Source organism: Podarcis filfolensis (genome assembly GCF_964270895.1).
Source record: "Podarcis filfolensis genome assembly, chromosome: 12".
Taxonomy (NCBI): domain Eukaryota; kingdom Metazoa; phylum Chordata; class Lepidosauria; order Squamata; family Lacertidae; genus Podarcis; species Podarcis filfolensis.
In genome coordinates, this window is record NC_139614.1 from 32,883,525 (window position 1) to 32,895,115 (window position 11,591).

At 40.8% G+C, this 11,591-nt stretch overlaps 1 protein-coding gene across 1 annotated transcript in view; it reads right to left on the reverse strand.

The window, feature by feature from the left end:
* CFAP69 (cilia and flagella associated protein 69) overlaps positions 1-10,376 on the reverse strand; it is a 53,341-nt gene extending 42,965 nt beyond the window's left edge. Inside the window, exons 1-6 of the mRNA XM_083580135.1 lie at positions 9,709-10,376; positions 7,368-7,430; positions 6,859-6,921; positions 5,355-5,464; positions 1,853-1,929; positions 809-907 (exon numbers count right to left, since the gene is read on the reverse strand). Coding sequence (XP_083436261.1) covers positions 809-907; positions 1,853-1,929; positions 5,355-5,464; positions 6,859-6,921; positions 7,368-7,430; positions 9,709-9,846 — 550 coding nt within the window. The 5' untranslated portion in view covers positions 9,847-10,376. The remainder of the gene's footprint in view (positions 1-808; positions 908-1,852; positions 1,930-5,354; positions 5,465-6,858; positions 6,922-7,367; positions 7,431-9,708) is intronic.
* Positions 10,377-11,591: the final 1,215 nt, after the last annotated feature.

Below are 11,591 nucleotides of genomic sequence, written 5' to 3' on the forward strand. Positions count from 1 at the left end.
CCCTTTATCACACTCATAATGTGTGCAAGGGTATTCCACATAAGCTACTGAAGGAATAGTGGCTTGAAACACAGTTTCGCTTAAAAGGGGGGAGAGGGATATGATTCAGCACTATGTATGTATAGATATCATAGTGGAGAACCTATGTGCCTTAAAACAAGTTAGGTGCAACTCTTCCACCATGCTTTTGCTCGCTCCTCCACTGATAGAGCATCTTTTGTCTGTCTGATCTAGGCCTACGATAAATTAAATGACTATCATACCAATCCAAACCCAAGATCTGCCATGATGAGTGAGTTTTTCAGGCTTTTTGGGCTCAGCCACTATAATGCCATCATCCTGGATCAACCAAGGCTCTGCTGGCTTAACTGCTGAAACTTAAGTTGGCAGAGGTTCCACGGACGTTCTGGGGTTCTAACAGGGCAAGCACAGACTTATACCTATTCCAAACCTCCTTCAACTTAGTCATGTGACCACGCAACTCAGAAGAACTTACACTGGCAAAAAAGGTGATGTTAAGTCAAACTTTTTATCAAGGCTTGTTTTTCTTCTCCCAGGCTCAACAGACAGTAGTCCCACTCCTGAAGACAGTTTGGAATAGAAGTAACTTATGCTAGTTTAGTTTAAGCCAGTGTAGGCTTGCTGGCTTCCTATACTTAGGATAGCACTGTTAAGCTATAATTCTGTGCACCCTTACGTAGAAGCCCTATTCAATAGAATATAACTTACTTATAAGTAAGCACTCATATGATTGCACTGTACATATCATTAAGCAGTTAATACAAATATATAAAAATAAAAAGAATACCTTCATACTCTTTATTTGGTGGTTCAGTGTGGTAAAAGCTAATTACACACTTACATATCTGTATCCTTACTTGAGAACATGGCACTCTCATTAAGTAACCTGGGGAAATGGAGAGAATGTGATAATTGTGTAGTGGGAATGCAAGGTTCTGGAAAACAACCAACAGTCAATTAATAAGAGTCTTAGGATATGAGAACCCATTAGACCCAGCTTTTAGTGAAATACATGGATGATTCAGTGAGACAGGAGCACAAAGAACTAGTCTCATTAATAGTAACAACCTCTAAAATGTTATATGCAGGAAAACTGAAATTACTTATGACAAAGTCTATTAAAGAATAGATAGATAAAACATGGGATTTTGCCTCGTGGCTAAATTATATTAAAAAAACTAAGGAAGCCAATTTTGAGGTAAACAGGATCCCTTTTATAGAATCTAGCAAGAAAAACTGGTTACTAATAATATTTAATAATGGCTTTAAAATATATGTATATGTTTATAGTTTTGTTTATCTGGTTTGCTCAAAACGTTTTTTTTTATTATTTTGTTTCTCTACTTTCCTAGCCCTCCTACACCAAAGTCTACTTTAAGTAATTCATGTACCAAAAATCAGCACCCCACACTGCAGTAAAGAGAGAGAGATAAATTTGTGTGAAATACATGAGAATAATATAAGAAAACCAGATAAAATATCTTTCATATTATACAAAAGATATGTATTGAAGTTTGACCTACAAACCAAGGCAATGCTTTATGTGCTTAAGCAGACTGTATTGAAGGAGATAAACAAACATAATTTGATGGAAACACATAGGTAACAACCCTAAACAGATGCAAATTCCACTACCAAGTAAGTTTAAGATTACAACTACAGGATGGTGGAAATATGTAACTGATAAAACTTATGCTGTTTAAATTCTTCATGGTTCTTAGGTTTGGAATAACCTATATAGCACAAGCATTCTTACAGAGTATCAGGTAACTTCTGGCCCACATAGACATGTCTAAAAAGGTGTGTCTGTGTGTGTACAATCTAAAATTACCCAAATTTGCAATTGATTCTTGAACTTCTTTGGTGTAGTTTACTTCATCAGATAACTTCTTTTTGTAAAATGGTAACCTGCAAGACAGTTATTACAATAGTATTGAATTACCATGGAAAACTAAAGGTGATTCCTCTTCATGATATTGATATGTGTTCTGTACACCAACAATTTTCATAAGAAGAGTAAGTGAAGAAAATGTGTTTTTCTCCAGGATCAGCTTGTCATTTGCAGCTATTCTGATCTTATTTTAATATTTATATCAGTTATAGGAAAATACTTAAGTGTTACTAGCTGATATAAAACAAAAATCCAAAAGTAAAACGATAAACTGCAAGAGGAAGCTATTATACTAATATCTGGCTGCAGAAATGGAGCGGGAGGCAGCTGGGCCCACCACAGCAGACCCGCTGCATTCGTCTCCTCCCCTCCGCAGCAATTAGCTGGTCTCACTGGCTACAACAGTAGGACATATATTAAGCAGGGCCCTCAATTCTTCAGAGAGACCAGCTCCTTTTGGCTCCTCCTCTTCCTGAATTTTTTCTATTTAAGCTGGTCATTATAATAACTTTGTAACTTCAATACTGGTGTCTGAGTTTATTTGTTCCTCTCCCATTCCCATCTTTCCCCTTTTATGCCATGTATTTCAGTTTGTAGAACTGTGGGCAGGGACTGTCTTGTTTGTTTTTTTTTTTTTTTTTTTAAATAATATTTATTGAAGTTTCCAAAATACAGAAAGAGAAGAAAAGAAATTATGAAGATACATTCAGAACCTTATTTTCAAACATCCACTTTCTGGGACTCCCCCCTTCCCCCACCCCTACCGTATTCCCCTTTCATATTGTTGTTTCCACAAGTTCTATTTCTGATTTAAAGCACAATTTATATACCCCATTGTTCAAATTTAAATTTATACAAACCTTATGCAACACCCTTGATAAAAAAAAAAGCAAAAGATCTCTCCCCATAGCCCACCCCCTTTTCTTTCCACAATGTCCCCCTTTTTTCCCATTAAAGTAAAAGCACACAGAATAAAAGTATAAAAAAATAAAAAATATATTAGAAAAAAGAAAACCAATTCAGAAAATAGTTGCAAGCCTTTGGATTCTAATTCTCCCTCCCCTTCCCCGGTTTAATTTCCCTTATCCTCCAATCTATGTTTCCAGCCTGGAAATCTTAAGTCCATCAATCCCATTTTTCCCCCAACTCCTTGCAGAATTATTTCCCATTTCTAGGATTACTTTCTTTAAAAATTAATTCCTAAATCTTTAAAAATGTCAAATTATAAAATTCCCCCCATTGTTCTTTCAAGGTTATAGTCCAGCTTCCTCTTGTTCCGCTGCTAAAACTTTCTTATTCAGAAGTTTAGTAACTCTACATGGGTTGTTGTTATTCAGGAACAAAAACTTGCGTTCAGTCCCTTCCTTCTTCAGTAAGGTATTCTGTTGTCTCCTTTTAGTCTAAACACCCTGTAGACAAGATTCAGTTTCCGTTTTGCAGCTTTCCCAGGAGATAACCAGTTCTGTGAAATTCCGGAGTGTTGTATTTTTCCCGGCTTACGCCCATCTTTGTAATGTCCCGAAACTCCTCTAGGGGGGTTGTTGTAACTTTGTTTCCAAAAATCCGATTGTTCTCCGTATTTTCGCCATTTTGTATTCAAGTCTTAACAAATTATATCAAGTTGTAACAAATTTGACCAGCAAGGTCCTTGTAATAAAATCCTCTTTAATATTCCGACTTTGACAGCTACTTTGACAGCTGTCAAAATCACCGGCTCTTTTCACCAGGCTCACTCCTCAATCGCCCCGGTTCCCAGGGAGGGGGGTGCATTTTCCTTCTCCTTCAATTCTTCCTCCAGCACAATTCTTGTACTTTCCCATCATGGAATTCTTAATTTAGCAAAGATACCGTTCTTTTTGGGCCTTGGCTTCCCAATCCTTGTTTTAAAATGTCTACAATAGGGAGGGGGACTGACTTCCTTTTTAGATCCCCCCCCGCTCGTCTCAAATCCCAAAAATTTTTCTTCTTTTAAACCCGATTTCCAATTTACTCACGGGTTGTTGTTAAAAGTCCAAATTCTCAATGGAAGAAGTCAGCGCTCTCCGCCGGATGGCATGCGGCTTCGCTCGGCAGGGATGGCAGAGGACTCAAAGCACCACGCTTCTCCCCGGCACCCGATCCGTAGCCTTTAAAAAGGCTCCTTCACGAGTCGGGAGGGCGCTAGCGGTGCTAGCCGAGTCTCCAAGTCCACGGCCCCCGTGGCCGTGGTTTCTAAGGGTCCCCGCATCGCCGGTGCGGTAAAACCCAGCCCCTGCCGAGCCGGCTCCCTCCGGAGCTCGGAGGGAGTCCGCCATTCGGCGATGGCGCCAACCCGGAAGTCCGGGACTGTCTTGTTTGTTACTGATTATATGTCAGCTGTTTTGTCAGCATTTCTGGCTAAAGAGCAGGGTAAAAATGATTTAAGTAAATAATCTAGTATAATACAAATCACATGCTCAGGCATGATGAAAGAGGAATTTAATCGTACTTGACACTACACTTATTTCCATTCCATGTATTATGCTTACGTTCTAGAATATTCACACAATAATAATCTTTATTGTAAAGATGATCCAGTCATGCTCCAGAATACTCACAATAATGAAAAAAGCAATGTGTCTGATTGTTTAAAGTGGGGTTGGGTTGTTCATAAGTGATATAGGCTGCAAAGAAACCCCAATTAACATAATGGAATCTACTTCTAAGTAAAAATGCATAGGATTGTACTGTAATTGACTTCAATAATAGCTCTTCATAAAAGGCCACTGGCTTTGTGAATCTCCTCAAGGTCCAACTTTATAATATTTCTATCTTAAGTGCTGGTTTGCACATAACACTAAGTTAGTCTCTGGTGTGTTTCCTCCTGGTGGGGTAAAGACAGGAGCTGGAGAGGAGCAAAATGGGTACTAATGAGTAGCATACACCCAGCATGCTGCTTGCTAATGTTAAACCATGGTTTAACATCATGTGCAAACCAGTTGTAAATGTGTTAAGTAAGGTTACTAAACCTGAAGTGTCTGGCCAGCCAGGTTCCTAGAAGCTTGAGGCTAGTGTGACTCAAATTTGTTTCTAGTTCTGTGCAGGATAGCTCTTAAAACATACGATGTTTAATTCTCTTACATATATTAAAATCACCAAGGGTTATTTCCCAACAGTAAAACACACTTAATGGTACCATCTCTTGGTGATAATGATCCCTGTACAATAAGATGACCTGTGGGCAACAGGAGACCTGTCAGAAACTGGTTTCCCTGTATCAATGTATAAAGGTATAAATGTAATGCATTCTTAGTGCTGCAGTTGTAGCTTCTTTCCCAGAATGTGTGTGACAATAGAAACAAGACTTGGAAAAACTGGTACATAAAAGAGAACAGAGATGGCAAACGAACAGAAGAACACCTGTTAATGCCAGTATAAACATGTAAATAAAAACCTGTATTAAAATAAAGAATGAAATACATACCCATATAATTTAAGAATTTCACATGTTGGTTCTAGGAAAACATTGTGGAGTGGAATTCTTTCAGCACATAGATTTAAAATTTTAGATATTTGTGTTAAATCATTAAGAATCTTGTAATTATCAGGAATCAAGGAAAATTGGAAAATTATGTATAATAACCTCTTTAAATAATAAAATGAATAAGTAAGCCTTCAAATGTCAGCTGTTAAATTAGATACAAGTTTAAGGAGGCAGTATGCCAGATTTCTAACAGTGAAGAGGATACATAAGTCCTGCAGAGCTAAATTTTCCACAGTTCTAAGAGCAGCTTTCTAAATGAATAAACTGTTTCTAGAAACTTAATTAGATTAACTGATGAGGCACCCCATCCTAAAAAAAATTCTTTACACCCAAACTATATACACATGTGCGGTCTGTGTCTGCGACAGGGTTTCCTGTTGCTATGAGGAGACTAAACTCAAGTGGGGCTCTGGGTTACAAATCCCAGAGAAATCACAGGAATGTAAAGTTAGATACCTAACTTTTATGATCTGACAGGTATTTATTTATTTGCTTTGAATAGCATACATTATGGAAGCATGAAAATGAGATTATCTTCTTCTATATAACATTGACTATATAGATCTATCTGTAAATTATTCATTATGTCAGCTGTACAAGTGACCCAAACAAAGGTTTAGAGCAACAAGACTTTAGGGGCATTAATGAAGCAATGTATGATCATTTGCAGAGATTGGTGGGATCTGATAGTTGCATTCTTTGCAACACTGCAAAGTATCCTTCCCAGTGTTCTGTGTAAAGTGTCCTTCTCAGATCATGTGACAAAATGGCTTAACTTGAAAGAGCGAAAAAATCATTATTAACTATTGCTTGCCAATCTTTTCCTATTTAGTAATTCCAGCATATTTGGCACTAGCCCATTGCATCCACATCATAATTCATATTATCCCACATTCAGGTATAGCAGCCTACTTATACAGACATTCTTTATATCAGTGTAAGTGGCCTGTTTATGTATTAATTTGTGATAAATTGTAGCAAGTAATTATTGATCTAGATTTTAACCTATTCTATCTTCCAAGATACATGGCATGTAATAACATTTCATAAACAAAAACAAATGGAATACGGTGGTACCTCGGGTTACAAACACCTCAGGTTACAAACACTTCGGGTTACAGACTCCGCTAACTCGGAAGTAGTACCTCGGGTTAAGAACTTTACCTCAGGATGAGAACAGAAATTGCGCAGCGGCAGTGGGAGGCCCCATTAGCTAAAGTGGTACTTCAGGTTAAAAATGGTTTCAGGTTAAGAACGGACCTCCGGAACGAATTAAGTTCGTAACAAGAGGTACCACTGTATAGATTATATTAAAATTAAGTGCTAATCTATCTGATATGAAGCAATCTATAAATTAACTTAACTGGAACAAAAATTATTTTGTGTTTTCTTCTTCATTCTTTTGTCTTCCTTTTTTCTTCCAACAAAGCAGCAAAAAAGATACAAGCCCATATTCATAGCGTTTTGCAACCTTCTTCAGTGCTTCAAGCTGATCTTCCAAATTACTCTTAGAAAACAGGATGGGAAAGAGCAGAAAATGAGTGTGAACAGTGCTTAAAGTGTTTTGCACAAACATTCTACGTTACACAGCACAGAACCACCAGGAGTCATGTGTTCAGTACTGTTGGCCCAATTCTGTGAAATCGTACAGAATTCTGTTAAACATTCAGCACTTGCACCTTTTGATTCCAGCAGGCATTTTAAGTAAGTTACTTAGATTTCATATTTACTGTTTTTTTTAGGAACCTTATTATATGTCACCTAGAGACTATGCAGTTAACCTAAAATAAATAATGAAGGCATGGATCAAGGTCTATACAATTTCAAGCACAGTTAATGGGAAGAGAATAGTCCAGCCAAAGTTAGGCACTTTCAAGTTATTCTGAAACAAATGGGAATCCAAGTAAACTTATTTCAAATGTAGAATTTATTTAATGCTTTGGTCATACTTACTAATTCTGTTTCTTCAAGCAGTTTGACAACATGATTAAGATCCATGGATTTCAAGTTGTTATCCTAAAAAGATTCATTTAATCAATATGTAAATGATTAATAATTGCTAAGCATATAGCACATGTCTCATTCCATTTTCAGTCTTCTCACCTCCTAGTTGTTTTTCACTTCCTGCTATGGTTTTATATATTTCACAATTCTGTACAAATACAGGGTGATTCATAATAAAATATATAGTTTCCAGATGCTGTAAGACAGTAACAGGTGATGACATGGACCACAACTGTGAACCATGAGGTAGAAGTACTCATAAAGTTTGTGTTCCGCTGCTGAGGGAAGTGACATAGGCGATAGTGTGCATATCACACGACTAGTCAGGCAAAATGGCTGTGTCTGCAGTGGAGAAGGCATTTTGTGTTCTTGAATTGAGCAAAATGGAATCTGTAACTGTTGTGTGATGGCATTTTTTATCGCGATTCGGAAAAAAACCTCCAAGCAGAAAATGTAGCTATGATTGGCATAAAAAATTTGAAACTACGGGCTGCTTGTGCAAACTTAGAAGTCCTGGATGACCGTGTGTATCGGAAGAAGTTGATAGTGTTTGCACCATCATTCAACGAAGCCCGGGAAAATCAATGCCTAGGGTGAGTCGCATTTGGGCAGAAATGGATTAGCGGTTTGATGTATGTTGTGTGACAAAGGGTGCACACATAGAACATCTGTGACTGTTTCTAAAAAAACTTTAAACATCCCCCTACAATTCTGTTACAGGTAACATAAGATATATTACATTCTTCTTTTTTATAGTGCGTTGAAACTGTATACTTCATTATGAATTACCCTGTACAATGTAATCAAATGAATTAGCACTGGGCGCAAAATTCAGCATCCTTAGGCAGCATCTCTGGCTTTCTAATGTAAATGTATGGATAAATAGCTTTAAGGGTCCCTCCAATATCTAGTTTAGGAGGTGAGGCCCAAGCAGGAGTCAGGGCTAGAAGCAGAGTGAGAAAGTATCTAAAGGAGAAAAAACCTCCAGTGATACATAGTTCTAATTATTGTTCAAGTTCCTTGACCAGCTCATCATTAAACAAAGAACATTACAATAAATGTGTTGGTAAAAATGTCAGAAGTATGGGGACTAAATAGGATTTGCAAAGGTAGGTGGGTGGGGCAGGAATATTTTGCCCAATGTGGGGCTCGAACCCACAACCTTGAGATTAAGAGTCTCATGCTCTACCTGAGCGATCTCTGTCTCTAATGCTTTGGAGTAGAAATGAAAAACAGCATAAACATCAGTTAACTCCTTCCTACTTATGAAAAATGCTTTCATAAATTCACAGCCTAATAATGGGGGGAGGGGGAGCATTTTAATGTCTTTCTGGTACATCACTGTTTATTAACACTTTTTGTCATTTGCATCATTCTGAAGACTGTTCCTGCTGATGAAGGTCACACTAATCCAAACAGGCATATGAATGACAATTTAATAGATATTCATAAAAGCCTGGTTGCTCAAAATATTAATAGTGCAAATTTCCAAATGCTTCACAGTTCACACTGGCCTCATTCCTCCCCAAAGCAAATCAAGAGCCTGGTTTCAGGCATGAGGGGGTTGGACTAGATGGCCCCTGGAGTTCCTTTCCAAGTGTACAATTCTATGACACTCCTGGCAGGAGCAAGGGAAGCTACCTGTACTGGGAAGGAAAAAGCACTAAAGGGTGATATAGAAGAGAAAGTGGAGGGTGGAGCAAACAAGGCTGACCAGAAGAACAAGTTAAAGCCAGTGGGGATGGGGAGGGAGGAAATTCCTAAAATAAATAAGTGTTCCATCAATTGCATTGGTTCCTGATCTGTTCCAACTTCCAAGGCCAAATTGAAAGTGCTGTTTTTTTTACCATCCGTGGCTTGAAGTCAGGGTATCTAACTGGCTGCTTGGAGGAGATGCCCTTCTTTACTGAGCAAGTAAATAAAAATACATGCATACAGTAATCTTCCACCGCTTCGATTCCCCCCCCCCGCCATCACCCTGTCATGTCGCATTATAGATTGCAAGCCCCTAGGGGCAGAGCCCTTGACGTCGTCCCTTCAGCCTGTAAGCCCGCCCTTTTAGATTTTAAAGCGCATGAACGTCGAGGGTGCAGCCATTAAAAAATAAAAATAAATAATGTCCTGGGTTCTGAGAGGGGAGGAGCCTCGGAATCCCCTCCATCCAAGACTCTCCGAGGCAGGAGGAGGCCGAGCTCACCGGCGGAGCCCCCGGCTTCCCTGAGGGACATTCGCGGGGAAGACGGCGCCGGCTGCTGGGCTTCGGCCTGCCGGTTGCTCTCCCTTCACTCACCTGCTGCCCGAGGCTGCCGCTGAACTGGCTTTCCGAAGGGCGCAGTTGCCTGGAGGACGAGGAAGGCGACCTCCCCATCTCGGCGAAGGAAGGGACTTGGAGGCTCGGAGAAGCCTCGGGCCTGGCTGTGGAAGACATGGCGCCCCACGACGCCCCTCCGGGCTCTGCGGAGCTCAAGCCTCAGGGGCAGGTGCCGGGCGCAGCTTCCACGGAGAAGGTGCCAGAGCCGCCGCCGCCGACGACAACACAAGCTGGGCGCGGTTGCCATGGGAGCGGGAGAAGCCGGCGAGCTATGGGCGCCCTGAGGGGAGGAGGAGGAGGAGGAGGAGGGAGGTTGAGCTCCTAAGTTAGGCAGTGAGGCCGAGGCGCCGGCAGCCCCTTGGCTCAAGCCTGCCGCCGCCGCCTCATCCCCGCGGGAAAGGGCTTCGGCCTGCGCCCATAGGCTCCCTTCCCCCTCATATTCTCACATAGATCCTTCATAAAGCCGAGCTCTGTGTCTCGTGTCTCTCGCCCAGTTCTGTGGAGAAATGGCGCCGGAACTTCCAGAGCTGAGGCGCTGCTTTGGCCAGAAATGCTGCCTGCCCGACCCCGGCACGACGTGCGCCCTTTGCCCTTGAGGCTTTCTGAAAACTGTTCACGCCATGAACGGGGGTAGCCGGTCTCGGCGGCACTGGCCCTTACGGGAAAGAATAAAACATTATTTGTTTGTTTGTTTGTTTGTTATCTGCAGTCTCTCCCTTCCTAAGGCTCTTTTTGAGGTTTCTTAGGCCCCCTAAAAGGGAGCTGCTTCCTCAGGGCAGCTGATTTTGGGTGTCAGGAAAAGGGACAGCCCCTGGCTATTATTATTATTGTCTTTCTACTACCAACGAGTCACTTCTGGGATGCCAAAATAACCTGTCTTGGGTGCTCTGCTTCTTTGAGATTTGGGTGGGTAGCAGCAGGTACCGTTTGCTGCTCTGCTTTGGGCAGCAAAATCTGGGGAAACCTAGTTAGATGAATTATTATTAGCAAAGTGTCTTGGGTCAGCCCTGGATGTGAGGCTAACACAGGGCTAGCGCAATGACCAGCCATGTCTAGGAGAATATAGAATACTGTATAGAATCACACGACAAAGGAAAGAAGTGGGGTTGATGTGTATGAACATTCCTTCTCCCTCATCACGTGTCCTGGGTTGAATACGAAATTGTCCTAAGTTTGGTCGGCTAAGGCAAGAGGGATTTCTCTAGTATATGTACATTCAACCATGTCACCTCCCAGAATCCCAGCCAAGGTGGCAGAAGCGACTATAGGCCTTAATAATGCAGCCCCCTTCCACGGTCTTCCTGATGGACCGACTCATGCATCACGTAATAGATGAGACATATTAAACTGCTACCAAATGGTGGCGCCAAAAGATAGCTGCCTACAGAGGCAGGTTTTGCATTAGGCCTCTCCGGCAAAGCCTTGACATCTCCCAACTTTGGTGGGAGGGAAACAAGACTTCAGTATTGGTAAAACCGGGAAATTTCACTGTTGCTTTGAGAGAAGCGCATTGATTTTGTGTCTGAATACTTTGCGCTGCTGTATCCATTAGTATACCCCATTCTGTTTAGGACTTTGTGAAATCAATGCACGAGATCAGGTTCAACTATTTGCTCAGTCAGGGACTTTTTGTATGGCCTTAGACCATGGGCGTAGTCAGGATTTATTTTGGGGGGGCAAGCATTATGTTGAGTGGCAGAACTGAGTACAATGCAGTTAGCTTGTTAGTTAAATAATTTTATTTATTTGTTTGGGGGGGGGGAGCTGCCCTCCTGCCTTGGATAGTCTGTATTTTCCAAAATTAAGATATAATTCCAAAATTAAATATAAAAATCACAGCCTTTGGCAGACTTTCAACCTGT